General features: G+C 44.5%; 5 protein-coding genes across 5 annotated transcripts; 2 read left to right on the top strand and 3 right to left on the bottom strand.

Moving 5' to 3' along the window:
• Positions 1–378: 378 nt before the first annotated feature.
• On the bottom strand, positions 379–1,007 carry BDV27DRAFT_124939 (putative DUF814 domain protein). Its single transcript, XM_032066217.1, has 3 exons — positions 819–1,007; positions 718–757; positions 379–586 (listed from the first exon to the last, which is right to left on the bottom strand). Exons 1-3 carry the CDS (start codon positions 889–891, stop codon positions 436–438), a joined length of 264 nt encoding a protein of 87 aa, XP_031929747.1. The 5' UTR covers positions 892–1,007; the 3' UTR covers positions 379–435.
• A 2,289-nt stretch (positions 1,008–3,296) lies between these two features.
• On the top strand, positions 3,297–3,578 carry BDV27DRAFT_143410 (uncharacterized protein; the record flags this gene model as incomplete). The annotated part of the gene is made up of 1 exon (XM_032070093.1): positions 3,297–3,578. One exon carries the CDS (start codon positions 3,297–3,299, stop codon positions 3,576–3,578), a length of 282 nt encoding a protein of 93 aa, XP_031929746.1.
• Positions 3,579–5,415: 1,837 nt separating this feature from the next.
• On the bottom strand, positions 5,416–9,005 carry BDV27DRAFT_124937 (glycerol-3-phosphate dehydrogenase GUT2). The gene is made up of 5 exons (XM_032066216.1): positions 8,705–9,005; positions 8,028–8,609; positions 7,698–7,957; positions 6,299–7,627; positions 5,416–6,240 (listed from the first exon to the last, which is right to left on the bottom strand). The coding sequence occupies exons 2-5, from the start codon at positions 8,465–8,467 to the stop codon at positions 6,137–6,139; spliced, it is 2,133 nt and encodes a 710-aa protein (XP_031929745.1). The 5' UTR covers positions 8,468–8,609; positions 8,705–9,005; the 3' UTR covers positions 5,416–6,136.
• Positions 9,006–10,407: 1,402 nt separating this feature from the next.
• Positions 10,408–12,527, top strand: BDV27DRAFT_87348 (cytochrome P450). Its single transcript, XM_032077836.1, has 4 exons — positions 10,408–10,883; positions 10,943–11,700; positions 11,756–11,874; positions 11,958–12,527. The coding sequence occupies exons 1-4, from the start codon at positions 10,515–10,517 to the stop codon at positions 12,287–12,289; spliced, it is 1,578 nt and encodes a 525-aa protein (XP_031929744.1). The 5' UTR covers positions 10,408–10,514; the 3' UTR covers positions 12,290–12,527.
• Positions 12,528–16,264: 3,737 nt separating this feature from the next.
• Positions 16,265–17,223, bottom strand: BDV27DRAFT_87288 (DASH complex subunit DAD2). Its single transcript, XM_032077833.1, has 3 exons — positions 16,722–17,223; positions 16,524–16,583; positions 16,265–16,432 (listed from the first exon to the last, which is right to left on the bottom strand). The coding sequence occupies exons 1-3, from the start codon at positions 16,963–16,965 to the stop codon at positions 16,296–16,298; spliced, it is 441 nt and encodes a 146-aa protein (XP_031929743.1). The 5' UTR covers positions 16,966–17,223; the 3' UTR covers positions 16,265–16,295.
• Between the last annotated feature and the right edge of the window lies 1 nt (position 17,224).

Here is a 17,224-nt window from a genome sequence, read left to right as displayed (position 1 = left end):
AGGAAGTCAGGATCCCGATCTTGATTGCTGCTTGCCTGGATGTTTTCCTCGCTCATCAGATCATCGTAGGCATGCTCCTTATGCCACTTCAACTGTTCCCTTTCCCTCTTTTCTTGTTTTTCTCTTGCTCGCTGCTCTTCTCTGGTCTTCCTTTCCTCTCTCTGCTTCTTTTTCAAAGACTCCTCTTTCTCTGCCATGAGATCAGGAAATTTTTCCACACGGGTTTTATTAAGCCGGTTGACTATAACATTTTCCCTTTCTCGTACGAAAACTTTGCGCACCAACTTGGGATTGTGAAATGAGACTTGGCCAGTAGCCATAGAACCATCTTTCATCAAGTTCGACCATGGTGTATAGATGACCGTGATGTTGTCTTTTTTATTCCCTGACCCGTAAGTTAGCTCACTACGTATTGGTAGAAGCACAATGCATGAATTATGAATGGAGAGATGGTTCACCCTCAATTGAATTCGCCTTTGTAAGCTGTGCGCAGTCTTCCAGAAGGGGTTGTGGGATATTGTCCCATGATTCACCATCACGGAGACGGAGATAGACATGTGCACTGGACAGGTTATCAACATGAAACTGGTCACAAAGTTAGACCGCGCTCAGGGGGGCTTTTCTGTGTAGATGTGATGATAACGAACCCTGTATCATCAAGACCAGCGACTGTTAGCACGCAATGCCACAAAGAGGGTCGAAAAACTGTGATATTACCAAACATCCTTCTCTAAACCATATTTTATAAGATTCTCATCTAGTTTCAATTGTTGTCAGACTTGTGCCATTTCCTTGAGCTTGAAATATAGCGGTCATACTCTCAAATTTGTCTTTCCCGACATAGATAAAAGCGGATGGCTCAACCACATTCGATGTAAAGTAGTATACCATATTGCTGCGATTATCTCTCCTAAGGGATCCTCAGTCAGGTGACAATAATCGAGAAATATTCAGATCCAATTGTCAAATTGTGAATACAGGAGGGTGTATTGGAAAGTGGGGTGTAGATTTTCTTCTAGTTGATTTTGTGGGGAACTTCTTATGAATGTAGTTATACATATATAGATTAGTCATTTATTCTTGGTGTATTACGACTTTTGGTTGGGAACGCGTATCCATGTACTCCGTACAAGGTTATGATAAAATAACACCCACGCGCATGTGCACGTGAGAGCTACTGGGCTTATGGGATTCTCTATATTATCCCTTAGTATAAAACACCCCCAATATATGTGTTAAAGTTCTATACAGCATCGCAAAACTGAAGTAGCCATTCTCGACTGAGAAAGAGAGAGAGGGGATGTGGATATGTAGTATTATATTTACATAACCCACTATAGGTCATGAGCAAGCTTGGAAATCAGTCGTGATAGATCACGTGCTCTAGTTTATATAGTGGCTATAAGTTGTTTCCCACATGTATATTTGTATGTGTATCATATATGTGAAACGAGACAGTAGCGGAGTAGAGGCAATCTTCCACTGGGCCAGCTCAATTGCTACGTAGGCAATTTTACCATGTCATATACCTCAAAGGGACCTCGGAATTGAGGACGCTTGTAAATATCGAGCCATGTCTGTAGTTTCAAGCTAGAACCCGAATCCGACTGGCTTCAAGTGGCTGTCCCACTTGCAACTGAGAGCAGGCATTATATCTGCAAGCCTGCAGAATCATAGGCCAAATAAACAGTTATGATAAAAAGCAAACACTTTTTTGCCTATTTCCTTATGATTGCAGCGATATAAATAGGATGAGACGCCGTATATGTTGTTGTACACCGCAGTAATTACACAACACAGACATGTCAACAGGCAGCTATTTGTCATATTCTCATTCGATTAAGTCTGAAATGTTGGACTCAGGTAGACTACTTCGGAGCAGAGTGTCTGTTACCAGAAATATGCCGCTATCAAACATTCTGGCATTGGTGTTACGGCGCTGCGAGTCACTTAACAGCCTTCCACTGACTACCAAGTACTTAAAGGCGTCACGGAATATCCACCTAGACCCCACTTTTCTCATACACACGGGTAAGCCGTCTGTCTAAAATGTGAGAGAAAGAAAGGAGGACCGCACATGCACACATGCACACACACACACACAGAGAGAGAGAGAGAGAGAGAGAGAGAAAGAGGGAGGGGGGAAGGCCAGATTCAAGCTCTTGCTGCCATATATCGACCATGCGTTATGTAGTTAACCTAAACAACCATTATCTTGATATAACTTGTTCTGTTATAGAAAGGAGCAACTGTAATTGCCAAATATAGAGGAAGTGCAACTTCCTACTATTATCTGTCCCATGCAAGCCCCGGTTGTCCTCAGGTGTGGTCACAGCTGAAGACCATAAATGCATAACTAATTAGTTTGTAACCACTAATCGAGAGGCACCTTAGCAGACCATTGTGCTGTACTACTTAAAGTCCCGTTAAACCCTACTGTGGAGTCCGAATCAGATCGTTTCCCAACAAGAGGAGAAACCGTTACGCCAAGAATTAAGTACTAGCACTATAACGGGTGAGCCCGTACAAAACCCCACCTACCACATGGCTCTTCGGAACAGGTCTCTCTCAGATAAAACCAGGTAAAAGTTAAAGAGGAAGGGGTAATTAAAAAGTGAGAAAGAGAGAAAGAGTATATATATGTGTGTGTGTGTGTGTGTGTGAAAGAAGGAGATGGAGGAATAAAGTAAGACACTTCCACAGCAAGCATTTATTCTTGTAATCTACTCAGCATCTCCTTTTGCAAAATCTCGACAAAAGTGATCTTTGAACAGCCTTGGTATAGATGTATTTGCAAATATCCTACCACGACCCTGATGTGGTCTATTTTGGCTTGAGATAGATAGGAAAGGAAGAGGGTTAAAGACAAATTAAGAACAAATACAGGGTAGATTATTTCACAACTGTTCTCTGCAATGCCAGCAAAGTAGCTGTATTCATCTTTGTCACTCGTAGGAAATGCGATCCACACCCTTGTGCTCCACCTAGTGTGTTAAATTGAAAAGGCTCGGGGCTTTCCAAAAAGTGAATTTTCTACCTTTCTTTTTTCTTTTTTCTTTTTTTTTGGGGGGGGGGTTGTAGGGAGGGGCGGTTGATGGAATATTTCCCCTTTGCCTCCCCCCATGGTAGTTAGTAACTGGGCTGTTTCTGTGTCGATTTCTACTTATTTTTTATTCTTTTATTTATTTTATTTTATTTTATTTTATTTTTTGCACTTTTTTTTAAGGAGCCTTCTCCTATGAAACTCTTTACGGATAACAACACCAAACAGCCCATCACAGGAACAAAAACTCCAAATGGCCAATTCTACTCCTCCTTTAATGCGACCAAACGTTCTACAATCTTTGGAACGAGCCAGGAACTGTGAAGAGAATGATAACGATCGCGTCATCCTTGATAGTGCCGTCACGGAGCTGTGGCGAAGGGTACAGAGCGAGCCGGACACTTACGTGTTTACCCCAGATGAATTCGCTCTCTTCAACTATTTTATCGCCCGTTTTCAGGGTTCGCTTGTCACTCGAGGAGCAGTGGCGCGATTTTGGAACAATTATCGAGGAAACAGCTCGGGTCTGGACTGAAGTGACATGTCAATACCTTCGGCACAGCTCCGACTCAACTACATGTGGTAGCCCAAAACAAGTCCAGTTCGCAAAAAAAAAGCAGGTTGTTTCGTATATCAGGGTCAAGCAAAGATGCAGCCGTCAGAGTGACATGATAGATTTTCTGTATCTTTTCCTTTTCCTATTCTGGTTGGAGGACCAATGATACCCGCTCCTGGTTACGATTTGACCGCGCATAGAGAGAGGCATGCGATTACTTTGGGAGTCATAAAAATAGCGGAGATCGACGTATTATTCTAAGGGAATCGTTGCATCTTGAGTTCCCCGGATTGGACAGGTTCTGGCGGTACCTGTCGATTGCGCTTAAAGATAGGTTACGGATCTACTCCGTAAATCCGGTATGAATCGATTAATAGATAACCGAGCGGCTAAAAGGTTGATACCTAGCCATTTATTGCCTGCATCGGGGGTGGTTGGGCCATAGTACCTTCCTCATCGCTCTTTTGCCGTTTGTTTTCTTCTTTGACTTTCCCTCTTATTGCGACCCCGCTGTCTCAGTCAATCGACAGGCTCGCAACTCCAACCTAATGTCTAACTGGCTGAGCTACATATGGCGAAAGCCAAATCTTTATACATTTGTTTTGAGTGAGGTACACCGTGTCTCGGCACCATATTAAATCCCCCCTTTCTTTTTACACCACCAGTGTTCAACCATTCTAATAACCATCGATACTTTACAGCCATGCTCCCCATCTTGATTATCTCTAGCACGGAAAGGTATACATATGTGTACATTCGTCCTAAGTAGGATAAAAATTATGTTATCTGTGGCACCTTGAACCATATGTTTCTTTTAAAAATAAATGCACTCAATTTGATTGTTAAAATAGACTGTAGGAAATGTCCTAGAGTGCAGGGGATTTTCTGGTGCCAGTCGATCCCTATCCATACAAATATCAAAAGTCTACATGTAGCTCGAGAGGTAGGGTTTGCGTGGTTACAGGGATATGAGACAGGGTTAAAACATGAAGGACCCTGTTAGGGTCTGTTGGAACATAGAAATACTCTCCATGTAACCCATTAAAGAGGGCTTATTTCTACACGGTCACACCTTGTTGGGGAAGTCACCAAACCTTTGATCTAATACGCACTCTAAGTATCTGTATAGTTATAGTCATGCAATTATGTAAGTATACACACAGAGTTCTTAATGGCACTGAAATCAATCCCCGTGATCTTATTCAACTAGTTCTTTTCCTAACGGAAACTAAGTGCGTAAAACGTAGACAAAAGAGCAAAGTAGCTTCCGGACATGTAAAATATGACCAAGTGTACGAAGCACAGACAGCAATACACGATATATCAGCCAATTAAATCTATTTACAGGGTTCCACTATACTACTATCTACTAATTATGATACCTTCATATACGCAGTACATAGTAAATATTCGGATTATCGACTAGTAGTCTGATCCCGAAGATATAGATTTTCCTCTTTCATAATTTAATCCTGCGGTATTTTACTGCTTTAAAGGACCTTTGTCTTCAGATACTGTGGCCCTAAGCTTGGGACTATAGTAGCGCTGGATATCTACTACTACTAGCTATTTGGAGCTGTATTTCCCTGGGTCATCGAATATGGCTGTTATGACCTAACCAGAAGGTATCTCCTAGTGTGAGCTGCATTCCGTAGCTTTTTCAATTGACTGGGCTGTACGGAGACTTGGGGGTTACTCAATCTACCGTTCTATTTCTGGACCTTAGACTAGAACTCCGTATCATGAATAAATGTACATACTATATACAACTACATACATAAATGCTACAGGTACACTGGTGCCCTGTATTGAGGTCCCTAGGGCGTCTAGACGTTTACAATCCGTTCTTGGTGTTCAGTCAGCCAGACTATATCCTCGATCACGTACTCTTATATAAGTGTCTGATAGCGAGTCGATAGAGATACCCTAATAGCAGAAAACCTGTTCGGGCCAAACCAGGGAGGATGGAATCTCAAAGATTAGGCCAAATAGAAAAAGAGAACGATTGATGTGGGGATCCTTGTTTCGCTCAGTCTACTCGACGTTCTCGGTATATGCAAACCACTCGTAGCAAAACCGCATCAGAGGCGTGAGGATGCGAGACAGAGGGTATATACCTCAGTCTTAGTGCCAGTATGGTATCCCAAATCAGCTATGCGGATGAAACTGGCCGGTGACAATTGATACGCTTGGACTGACCCTTCGAGGCAACCTGAGAGTATAGAATATGGAAGAGAGGACGACAGAAAACTCGACTATGTATGTGTAATGTCCACGAGGACTTTCATTATATTAGAGCCCATCAGCATATGGCTACCAAACGAAGAGCTTTAGAGAGAGCATGCGAAAACTCGGCTACTATTTCGGGGTGTATATCTCTCGGAGGATTGTTCTGCATGGTCAACCCATGGCGTGACGACGTGAAACGCGCATAGACAGATCTGAAATGCACATTAAAGATAACCATTGTACATATTCTTCCATTATGACGGCTTTATTATACACTTATACACACCCGCTCTATATATCATGATATTCTATTTGTTTGCAACGGATTCTGAACTTATCAAGCGACTTGATGCTTCAGAAGCCACAGAAGTCTCGGGGTGGAGATCACTATTGAGCACATCTGCGGGGGGATCTGAGAGATTGGTTAATATTATGAAGCCCATTCCCTCAGGGGTATCTTCTTTACGTACCAGTCCTAGAGGACGCTTGGTGCTCCGCAGAATCCACCTGCTTCACTTTGCCCGCCTCGACCTGAGCCCTGGACAATCCAAGGAAGCTCTTGGGAAGCCCCATTGATGCAAGGAAGCCAACACTCTCTTTCCACTCGAGGTCTTTTCTTTTGTTATCCCAACTGAGTTCCTCGCTCATCAAATCAATGATACTGGGAAGGGCTTCAAGTGCTGCCTCAGCATTGAGAAATGCCAATCGAGTTCTGCGGGCAATGACATCAACGGCAGTTTGAGCATATTCATGGCGAACAGCATAGCGAACCTCGCCATCGATAAAGGGGTATAATGTAGATATGCGTTGGCCGCGAACAGGAAAGCGGGCGTTCGTCGGTGAAGACAAAGCTGCCACCTGCCAAGCGCGATCACCATATGATTGTGTTAGATGCTGGGCCACATCAGTCTCAAGACCAAAATGTTGGATGAGGTTGATGAATAGTGTTTTAGAATAACCGTGGGCTCCAATCAAGCGAACCTGGTGTGTCTGACAAGACCCGTCAAGGACGGCACCATCAGCCACCAAGCCGCTGCCTCCAACACCACTGATATCTGGAACCTGGGAGACATGCCGAGGCTTAAGATTGAAAACACCAATCGCCTCGTCTACAGCTTCTTCTGCCATTTGACGGTAAGTCGTCCATTTCCCTCCCGCACATGTCAACAGCCCGGACGAAGAAACAGTAATAAGATGGTTGCGAACCAAAGCTTCGGAGCTCTTCACTTTAGGATCACGAACCAAAGGTCGAATACCAGACCATGCTGCCAGCACATCGCTCCGCTCAACGTTGATATCAGGGGCTATGTAGCCACGGACTTCTGATAGAATCCAGTTGATGTCCTTTTCAGACGGCTCGGGTTGAGTCGTGATTTCGGTAGGTTGATCAGTAGTCCCAGCAATTGTGTTACCCTGCCATGGAAGGAAGAAGATAACACGGCCATCGGACGTGGATGGGTCAATGAGACCCATATTCGAAGGACTATAATATCCAGGTAATATAACATGAACCCCAGAACTAGGTGCAACAATTTCTTTCACGTCAGGTTCGTCCATCTTTCTGATGGAGTCAGTGAAGGGACCGGTCGCATTGATAATGCCTTTGGCCCGTATAGTGAATTCTCCTTCCTCTTGTCCATTCTTTCCTGGTATGATATCTTTCACTCGTGCCCCGTTCAGCTTGCCCGAGGCATCTTTGGTGAGGCCAGTTACCTGCATGTGATTCACAACAGTGCTTCCATACAATGCAGCTGTCATCGCAAGAGACACGTTCATTCGAGAGTCGTTGTGAGCGCCATCTGTATATGCTATCAGTAATGCTAAAGTGTTGATAAATTCAGCAGGCAGCATTCTTAATGAAGTCCATACCGTAGTAAACCATGGCACCAATCATATTATCTTTTCTCAACATAGGGAAGGCATCAATAGCCTTGCTTTTAGGCAGAAAATAGGAGCTCTCAATTCCCTCTGACCCAGCCAAGTAGTCATAAAACTTGGTACCAGCCCAGAAATAGGGAGCTTGCCACCACTTCTGAACGGGAACCATGATAGGAAGCCAGCTGGAGAGGTGAGGAGCAGTGTTCAAAAAGTATTTGCGCTCCCTTAAGGCTTCCTTGACAAGTTTGTACCTATGTGGGAAGTCAGTTTCCATCCTATAGCATGTCTCACTTTTTAAAATTATTCATAAAGAAAACTGACTGGTTGTAATCTAGTTCCCATACAGCCTTTTCCAGGTAGCGGACGCCGCCGTGGACCAGTTTCGTGCTCTTACTACTTGTCCCAGAACTGAAGTCGTCTCTTTCGACAACCGCCACCTTTAAACCTCGTGTCGCTGCGTCTAAGGCGATACCTGACCCAGTGGCGCCAGCACCGATAACAAGGAGGTCATACACATCTGAATCATCACCACTGGAACTGCGCTTCAAATCCTGGATCTGTTCCAGGCGCGACTTAATTGAGGGAAAGCTCGGAGGAACAAGTTTTCCCTCGTGATAGCCAGGCGGTGGTACGGCGGGAGCTTCCGAGCCAGGGATGTTGCGGGGACGGTAGGAGATGTACAGAACACCAGCTCCTGCAGCCGCTGCAGCCGAAGTATAAAGCAAAGGCCGCAAGAGTCTGCGGGAATGACGAGCAGCCATTATGTCAAGGGATAAACTATGGCACAGAGGTCCGGCGAGATAGGTGAGGCCACGAAGTTTCCCAGTAAATCAACCCCAGAAGTGCAGGAAACAAGCGTTAACAGAAACTGTATACAGAGCACGTATTTGCGCAAACCTTTCTCTGTTCTTAACGTGAGTTAATGGTCTGACAAGGCTCGAAATACCGAGCGTGGAAGAAGTTTTTTCGACAATGACTCGGAAATGGTATTTACGTACCTATACTGCTCGGGGAGTCAAATGGTTGTGAAAACAGAGTGAGCAGGCAACGAAAGAATTGAAGAAGTAGGGGGTTGGAGTTCGAAGGAAAGGAGACTGGATGGATCGCTTAGAATGGGAGGATGGGAAGAGAGAGCCCAAATAACTAGAGCGTCGGAGACTGTGTAATTGGGGAATGCGCGGTCCCGAGATGACGGACCGGGTAACCTTCCAGTCTTTCTCGTCTTCGTCATGCGTCATGGGCATTTCCTTACAAGAAAATCCGGGAATGGTTGGAGGCAGGACGGGGGCGGGTCCATATGACGGCAACACGGCGCAAATCAGATTGTCCCACCAATGAAAAGCTCGGCAGCACCGGGGCCTGGGTGGGACTCACTAGTACGTGATATAGGTGTCGTTCCCGAACTCCGTGCCTCCATGTGACCAGCAAAGTTTTGTGGCCATTACCATTCCTGTACTTAGTACACAACAGCTTCGGGCGGTCCAGGCCCTCGAGCCCAGAATGATCCCCAGCACATGACCCCTTGTTGCATAGACTCTGGATAATAGAGATCGACTAGCGGCAGACTGGATATCACGCGATTATTGCTGGGGCAGTAAATGACAAACCCATTATCATGCCTATTTACCAAGTATGTCGATAATTGGCAAGAAGCTTGATCCCCAGTACGGGACTAGTGGCGCATGTTCTATATATAGTGAAAGTTGTGCTCGCGATCGGTACATAAAGGGCTCATATCATATAAAAAGGAAAAAAATTCGAAAGAAGAAAAAGGAAAATTCCATAATCCCCTGGACAAGGCTGGGGCCGGGCAGAGCATTACGTGGTAGTTACTAGGTAAGTAGCAGTATGTTGATTGGGAAGTTTGGCTTTATCAATTTCCAAGGCCTTGGCTACGGAGATTTATCCACTTATCCAGCCAGACCCTGACAGTGGAGTATCTCCCAGCTATTACTCGTTACTACCCATATGCACCAGTCATCGATAGTGTCCGCTGCAATGGTGTTATCGCCAATTATCTGTAAAGTATGGATACATTCACAATAGTATGATATTGATATCGTCGAGGGTGAACATCGGTAAAAAAAAAAAAGAAAAATAACCACGGAGAGAGATCATCGCGATCACCTCCAGCGCATTCAATTCACTCTAGGGCTTGTAAACTTATTAAGCTATCAGACTAATTGCGGCAGGAACATCACTGCCCACATCATCTTTTGCCATAGTCGGGTTTATACATACCTAGCAAACCTCATAGAGGAAAGGATGTATGAACACATGCACTAACTAATTGTGCAAAACTAGGCCATGTGGGTTCAATATGTGTCATTATCTTGGCCTCTAGTGCTCATCACTATAGATCCAGATCGATGCCTATCCACTAATCGCATTGCACAGACCTGTGCTACAACACAACATACATAGTCTCAGGAGGATATAAGGCCCCAAAATTGAGAACACAGATTAAGGTGTATGTTCACCGATTTTACGCACTTATATCTCTTATCCGGGAATTGGCTGTTCGCGGAAATGTTCCGGGTGCGGAATTCGCTCGGCTCTAGTAACAACAGATGCATCAATTCCGCGATGAACATCGCATCGTTCTATGCTATACCCGAAATACTTCCTCTATGTAGAAAACGTGGGGTAGAGTCGAGCTCATAGACCCTACTTTCCTATGTCTAAAAGAACGGAAAATTCCTCCATTGCGGCTTGCGAGGACTTTCTACATTTAAGGCCTCATGGACGTGTAGCATCCTCTGTCCCCGACTAACCACGACAATAGAAGCAAACTTCAGATAGTCCAGCATGGCCATAACAGCAACTCTGTCCTCCATACGCCAAAGCCTTATTCATACCCCTCTACAGTCAATAGCTATAGCAGCCCTTTTCACCGCTTGTCTTTACGTCGTTGTCAATGAATTCATCCGTGCTTCCTCTCGTGTTCCAGGATTCAAGGGGCCTCGTGGTCTACCTTTAATTGGGAACATCGCCCAAATTCGCAAGAACGCTGCTGAACAGTATCGCATATGGTCCAAGACCTACGGACCCGTTTATCAGATTCAGTTGGGGAATATTCCGGTAATTGTTGTGAACTCTGCCGTCTCTGCAAAAGCAATTTTCGGGCAGAATGCACAGGCCCTAAGTTCAAGGCCTGAGTTTTACACCTTCCATAAGGTATAGTTGGCCCGGTATTTACTTCTCAGCATGTGCACTATTGACAGATTTTATGACAGATCGTGTCCAACACTGCTGGCACAACCATCGGGACTTCCCCTTACAGTGATTCGCTGAAAAGACGTAGGAAGGGTGCCGCCTCAGCCCTTAACCGACCATCTGTGGATTCCTATGTCTCGCATCTGGATGCAGAGTCCAAAGCATTCGTGGTGGAACTTCTTAAGTATGGAGAGGGTGGGAACGTACCAGTGGATCCCATGGCGATGATCCAACGCCTTAGTCTGAGTTTGGCTTTGACACTCAACTGGGGTGTGCGTGTGGTCTCACAAGAAGAGGACTTGTTCAACGAAATCACTCACGTGGAGGAGGAAATAAGCAAATTCAGGAGCACCACAAGCAACCTGCAAGATTATATACCCCTCTTGCGGCTGAACCCCTTCAATACTAACTCGAAGAAAGCCAAGGAGATGAGAGATCGTCGAGATAAATACCTTAATGGACTCAACCGTGATCTAGACTACCGTATGGAGAAAGGAACCCATAAACCCTGTATCCAAGCCAATGTCATCCTTGATCAGGAAGCGAAGTTGAACTCAGAAGAACTTACCTCTATCAGCTTGACTATGCTCTCAGGAGGACTTGATACGGTTACTACGCTTGTGGCTTGGAGTATCGGTCTCCTTGCCAAGCGCCCAGACATCCAAGACAAAGCCGCAGAAGCGATTCTGAATATGTATGGCCCTAACCAACCAATGTGCGATGCTGCGGATGACCAGAAATGCGCATACGTTGCTGCGCTGGTAAGAGAGTGTCTAAGGTTCGTCATCCCTGGTAGCACGAGTTGAGTGGGTTAACTAAGAAACACCGTATAGGTACTTTACGGTCCTTCGTCTGGCTCTCCCTCGGACATCAATCAGAGATATTACCTACGATGGCAATATAATTCCTAAGGGAACGGTTTTCTTTTTAAATTCGTGGGCTTGTAACATGGGTATGTAATCTATTGTTATTCCTTTGATTTGACCTTTTATCATCTATTGAGGCCTCACCTAAATAACGCTATACCTTCCACAGATCCCGATACCTGGAGCGACCCTGAGGAGTTTAGGCCAGAGAGATGGCTTGAACAACCCGATGCACCTTTGTTCACCTACGGGCTAGGTTACCGCATGTGTGCAGGCTCACTCCTTGCTAACCGTGAACTATATTTAATCTTCATGCGCACCATTAGCAGCTTCAGGATTGAACCATATGACGAGATCGACTGGCATCCAGTCCGTGGCAATTCAGATCCCACAAGCCTAGTGGCAATCCCGAAGAAGTATAAGGTCAGGTTTATTCCTAGGGACAATAAAGTGCTTGAGAATGTTCTTGACTCGGCGTCTCCATTGAAGCATGTTATATGAGCGTGGTTTTTGCTGAACGGATGTTTTATGCTGATGTAGATCTTCCGTGGGGATGGAAAACAAGTTGCTTCTTTATCCATTTCCTTTCTTTTATTTTATATTCCGCCTGTTCTTCCAATTTTGAGCATATTATAAACCATCATTGACATTCTACTGTGCGTAATAACAGACGCAGTTCTGCTTTCCCCCCTTTATTTCACATGATAATCAAAGGCACGAGTCCTATGTTATAATATTTGTTGAAGACTTGCAATCAGCCTTGTAATCCTTATTTAACAGCTATCGGATAGTTATGTTTTACATTGCTAAGATATGCTCGGCAACCAAAGATATGAAGAGGCTATTCCCAACAGGTAAGGGAGCAAGGTAGCCTCTTGGTTCAATACGGAAGTGTTATACAGCTTCTGCGGACCGTATCCTTTAACTAGTCTCGCTCCACAGTTATGTGTTTGTGGTGTTTAGACAAAAAAGAGAACAAAGTGGCGCTCACGCGCAAACCGCATACACAAGGGAGATATATAGGAATGTAAGAACTATATTTTGTCTATTCGCCAGTAAGGTCTCGAAATAGGTTCAGATGTGGAAATTCACGAGTATGGTAACCATGGTGAAGCCTTATGAAGCTATTCGTCTCTTCAAGTCGCGAACTTGGTCAAAGCAGCTTGCATAGTCACGCAATTGATTTTGAACTCGGTCTGAGATCGTAGGGTGTTGTGATAAGTTGCTTTTGAGTGAGGAAAGAGACGTTTGAGAAGACGACGGCGAGATCATCCATGGTGAAGTAGAGGAATTATTAGATGATAAACTTGAGTTCCCAGTATGGCCCTGAACAGTACTAACTCGAGAGGCTTCGGTTGCAATTTCTGTTGTAGCCCTCTGAGTCCATTGTAGGTGGACCGACACAGGAGTACCAGTCACCACAGCCTCCTCCGTGAGATCTATCTCGGCCAGTCTACAGGATTGAGAACAGTAAGGTCCTCCCAATGTCTGTCTGTCACAAACTAGACAAAAGTCAAGAGAGCATCCCGTGGCCATTCTGGACTATATGACCTTGAAGAATCGAGGTGACAAGCGATTATAGAACAGTCTGAGGAGGAGGGGCATCAAGTCACGATAGTTGGACACACAGGTACCAATCGAACGCCGATCTTGGAAGTGGAGGGGTAACAGTGGCCTTCAGGTGCGAAGGCAACGATGGGAGAAGGGTGAGTTTAAGACAATGCAGTCATCTTAAATCACTCAGATACCGAATTCATCTTGGGTCGTTGTTAGGCGTTGGTTGATCCTATTGAGATTATGTAGGATGACTATGTAAGTGTAATGAATAGGGATTAGTGGAAGGACGGCCTAGAATAAAATAGAGGAATAAATGACAAAGAGTGGTGCTAGCAACTGTGACAAGTAGAAGGGTGAGCAGTTTAGCAAGGAAGATATTTATTAATATATATTTAGCACAAGCCGCCATCAGTGTTTGATCGTTTTAGCCATAACGCGCCATATAGTCTATTATTATACAAGTTACAAGGTGCTTGATTTTATTTACCGAGTCATACCTCTTGGTTCTACGCCCTGTGGAGAAGGAGGGCTGAGCTAAGATTAATCAATCTTAGTGGTACAGTTATCTATGCCCAGTACAAGTACAGTACTGAGTACACAAGGTGTATGCTTGGGTAGCAAGGGAGAAGAACCCGATCACAATAGAATGTAGATATTTCCTTTCTTTTTCTTAGGACTTCAACTTGATGTGTGCTAGGCAATCAAAGATCAAGGGAGGGGTTGTTGTTTCGTTTATACACAAGGTGATCAGGTCACTGCAGCAGTGGCGTGGGCAAAACATCCAGTGGTATCACTATTTCGTGAAGAAGAAACCCCTGGGCAGCTGTTCATTGAAAGAATGTCTAATTTGAAGGGATGGCCCGGAAGATTGGATGAGCAAGAGTGCATAAGATCAGTGATTGGAGCGACACACCTACTAATTTGTAAGGTGGAGAAACACACCATCCTCTCCAGCTGCCCTCCATACAAATGATAATATTCATGATCACGCGTTCTGCACTGGATTGGGGTTAATTGTGGGGAGTGGTTGACGGGTGATTAAATCTACGGAGTACAGAGTATGATAGGTAGATGCGACTAGCTGCCCCTAGACTGGGTATGGTCAAGAAAGTGGACGTAAACTACTCCGTAAGGCAGATTTAATAACTTATGTATCGTCCAAGTCGCTTATCCATATGATAAGGTAGGTCATTTCAACTTAACTTAGGATATGTGAAGTTTCAAAAATTCACCACTATACTCTGATTGTAAACGGCGGGCCAACGTCCTTCTTTGCTCTTACCCGGGTCCCATTCGAAAATATGTAGCGACATGGTGGTAAATGCAGCCACGTAAAAGAGCAGATTAGGTACATACTATTGCCACGTTGTATTTGAGTTGTGGGGATTCCTACGTTGTGGCTTCAGTGATACTCGATCAGTCTGCCTCTATCCTCTATACCATCAATACATAATATATTACGATGGCATCAGTGTGTCAACATTACCCTTATCCATAAAATTCAGCAACAAACACCCTGCGAGGTGTGATGCTGTTGAAGATTATAAGATAAAACGTTGCAGTTATACTCCGATGTAATGAGAAGTCTACACACTTAATAAAGGGTAACTGTTCTGTTACAGTGCCAGCTCGTATTAGTGTTACACTGCCAGGCATTTATATATTTCCTGCATTTTCATCTGTGGCATATGATTATCCTCTAGACTATAGAATTACACAGTCATGTGGCTGCAATTGTTACAATAGTTTGACACCTGCACAGTATACGGTAAGCCATCGCAGCCGCTCCGCCATGATTCAAATTAGGGTAACACAGGATAGCTTAAAATAAAGAACTTTCATTCTTCGTTTCCCAGGCTTCTATCTCCTTTGACTTGCCGGGGGTCAGGTGTGGTTTATCATTCAATAAGCTGTGCCTTAGGTACAAATAAACATATCTACTACATATATGATACAGGATACGACAAGGGGTCGGCTTCAAGTTACTCTGTACTCTCCTTAAGATATTTAGTTGCTGTTTCAATGCATGCAAGACAAAAAGCCTACTGTATAGCTTGAACTAGGACTCCAAAAGGATCCCTGCGAGAAGGATCATGATGCACTGTAGGGATGACTTTGACGGTCACTAGCTTGTTAAAAGGACACGCGAATCTTGTGTATCGGCCTCAGTCAGGAAAACCCTGGGTGGGATGTAGATCTGATCATTCTTATTCCCTGCAGAAACACATGAATATGCCCACAAAAGAGAAAGAAGGGAGGGCGATGGAGGGAGAGTTGGAACAAAAGAAGCTTCCTCACTGAACCGGGAGGAAGAAACCAAAACACGAACAACCTTCACATAGTAAATTGAAGAATCTCTGGGATATGCTTGTATAAAAGAATTGTAGCTGAAGGCCCAGTACAATCTTTAACAACTAATAGTTTTAGGCGGTTTTCAAGGGTCACAAAATGAAACTCACAATGTTAATTTGCTACTTTGACTAATTTTCCACTTCATAAGGCCCCAAATGCTCCCTAGTCTCCTTTACCTAGCATAGACAGGTCAAGGGAGATGCATATCGAGCTGTCTCATATTAGACAGACAATGATGTGCATGCTGGCTGAATTACACAAGAATTGCATACTCTGTCTTAGTGTATATGATCAGGTATATAGGAAGCAACTCGCTTAACCACAAAGCGGGCTAATTTTCTTTTCCAGCCAGAATGAAATACACAACGGTGCACCCGTCCATGCCGGTGTTCCAGAACAATAACAATTACAGTGCGTATGTTGCATTCCTGTTGGTTGAGTCACACTATAGTGAGTCCGACACTGCATTGAATTTATATAGCGAGCGCTCGCTATCAGTTTCGTTTGGCCTTGTGTCAAGGCGTTCACCATTTTGAGCGGCAATGCTAGAAGATGTATAACTCATAATGACCACTGCTGGTTTAACAGAAGCCGCGCATTACTCTCCCGCCATTGCTGCTTGATCTGCTGGAATTCGGACTAGAGTCGCAGGCATGGGAGAATCACCTGTTTTATCATCCTCAGACAAGGTGTTTGGATTTTGCGTTATCGGTCTTTGAACAGTTACAGCTTCTGCTGTTCAGGGAACCAAGGGGTCAGCAATGGCAACCAATGATACAGATTTTAGCGGTGCTAGCACAGGTGAAGAACAAGGTGGTGGGCTTACTGGAGGCCATGCTAATCGACCGCAGAACATTGTCCCAGTTAGCAAGAACGCATGCAACAGCTAGACTCGAGAAGACAACAAGCATTAGCATGAAGAGCACGTAGTTGACCAATCCACTGAATAGTATTCCCTTCGAGGAATCACAAGAGCTGTCTTCGATGCTAAAATGGCAGCATGTGCAAACCAAAGTTAACGAACCTTCTGTGCCATCCTTAAGCGTCCCTATCTTCTCTTCTAAGACTTGCATTTGCATTGCTAGTGCACAACTCATATCACGAAGTTGCTTCAGATTATCTAGCTCGGCCTTCTTCGACGCAATCCGGGCTGCCAGGGCTGACGATTGCTGCTGGGGTGCAGCATGATGAGTATTTGGCTGGCGAAAAGATGAGCCTGTAGAAGACATTGACGGAAGCATCGGTGTAGGCCGCGACATGTAGGTCATTTCAACAAGGGGGTTCGAGTTAAGAATTGGTAGAACGAAACACCTGGAAAATATTTTCTTATCTCTGGATCCAAAGCGAATGATAACTGTAGACTGTCAGAGACGTGAGGACTATGGAGTATGTAATAAGTGGTAAAGTCCGTCTATGCCTTCCTAAACAGCCAACCCACGTTACCCGCTAATCCTAGTCGGGACAAATATCAACAACTTAGTAGCACTCTGTTTACATGCTCTTTCAAGTAACCCACCCACAGGGAAT

The sequence above is a fragment of the Aspergillus caelatus genome (assembly GCF_009193585.1).
Source record: "Aspergillus caelatus strain CBS 763.97 unplaced genomic scaffold BDV27scaffold_47, whole genome shotgun sequence".
NCBI lineage: Eukaryota > Fungi > Ascomycota > Eurotiomycetes > Eurotiales > Aspergillaceae > Aspergillus > Aspergillus caelatus.
Note: the sequence above shows the minus strand (reverse complement) of the source record. Positions and strands in the feature narration are given on the sequence as shown.

Coding starts and splice junctions, on each gene's coding strand:
- BDV27DRAFT_124939 (XM_032066217.1), bottom strand. CDS start 891: ATGGTATACTACTTTACATCGAATGTGGTTGAGCCATCCGCTTTTATC. Junction 758..818: donor CGGGAAAGACAAATTTGAGA/GTATGACCGCTA, acceptor AATTGAAACTAG/ATGAGAATCTTATAAAATAT. Junction 587..717: donor GGTTTAGAGAAGGATGTTTG/GTAATATCACAG, acceptor ACTTTGTGACCA/GTTTCATGTTGATAACCTGT.
- BDV27DRAFT_124937 (XM_032066216.1), bottom strand. CDS start 8,467: ATGGCTGCTCGTCATTCCCGCAGACTCTTGCGGCCTTTGCTTTATACT. Junction 7,958..8,027: donor TGGGAACTAGATTACAACCA/GTCAGTTTTCTT, acceptor CTTCCCACATAG/GTACAAACTTGTCAAGGAAG. Junction 7,628..7,697: donor TGGTGCCATGGTTTACTACG/GTATGGACTTCA, acceptor TAGCATATACAG/ATGGCGCTCACAACGACTCT.
- BDV27DRAFT_87348 (XM_032077836.1), top strand. CDS start 10,515: ATGGCCATAACAGCAACTCTGTCCTCCATACGCCAAAGCCTTATTCAT. Junction 10,884..10,942: donor AGTTTTACACCTTCCATAAG/GTATAGTTGGCC, acceptor ATTTTATGACAG/ATCGTGTCCAACACTGCTGG. Junction 11,875..11,957: donor TTCGTGGGCTTGTAACATGG/GTATGTAATCTA, acceptor TACCTTCCACAG/ATCCCGATACCTGGAGCGAC.
- BDV27DRAFT_87288 (XM_032077833.1), bottom strand. CDS start 16,965: ATGACCTACATGTCGCGGCCTACACCGATGCTTCCGTCAATGTCTTCT. Junction 16,584..16,721: donor GCTTAAGGATGGCACAGAAG/GTTCGTTAACTT, acceptor TCTCGAGTCTAG/CTGTTGCATGCGTTCTTGCT. Junction 16,433..16,523: donor GTCGATTAGCATGGCCTCCA/GTAAGCCCACCA, acceptor TTCCCTGAACAG/CAGAAGCTGTAACTGTTCAA.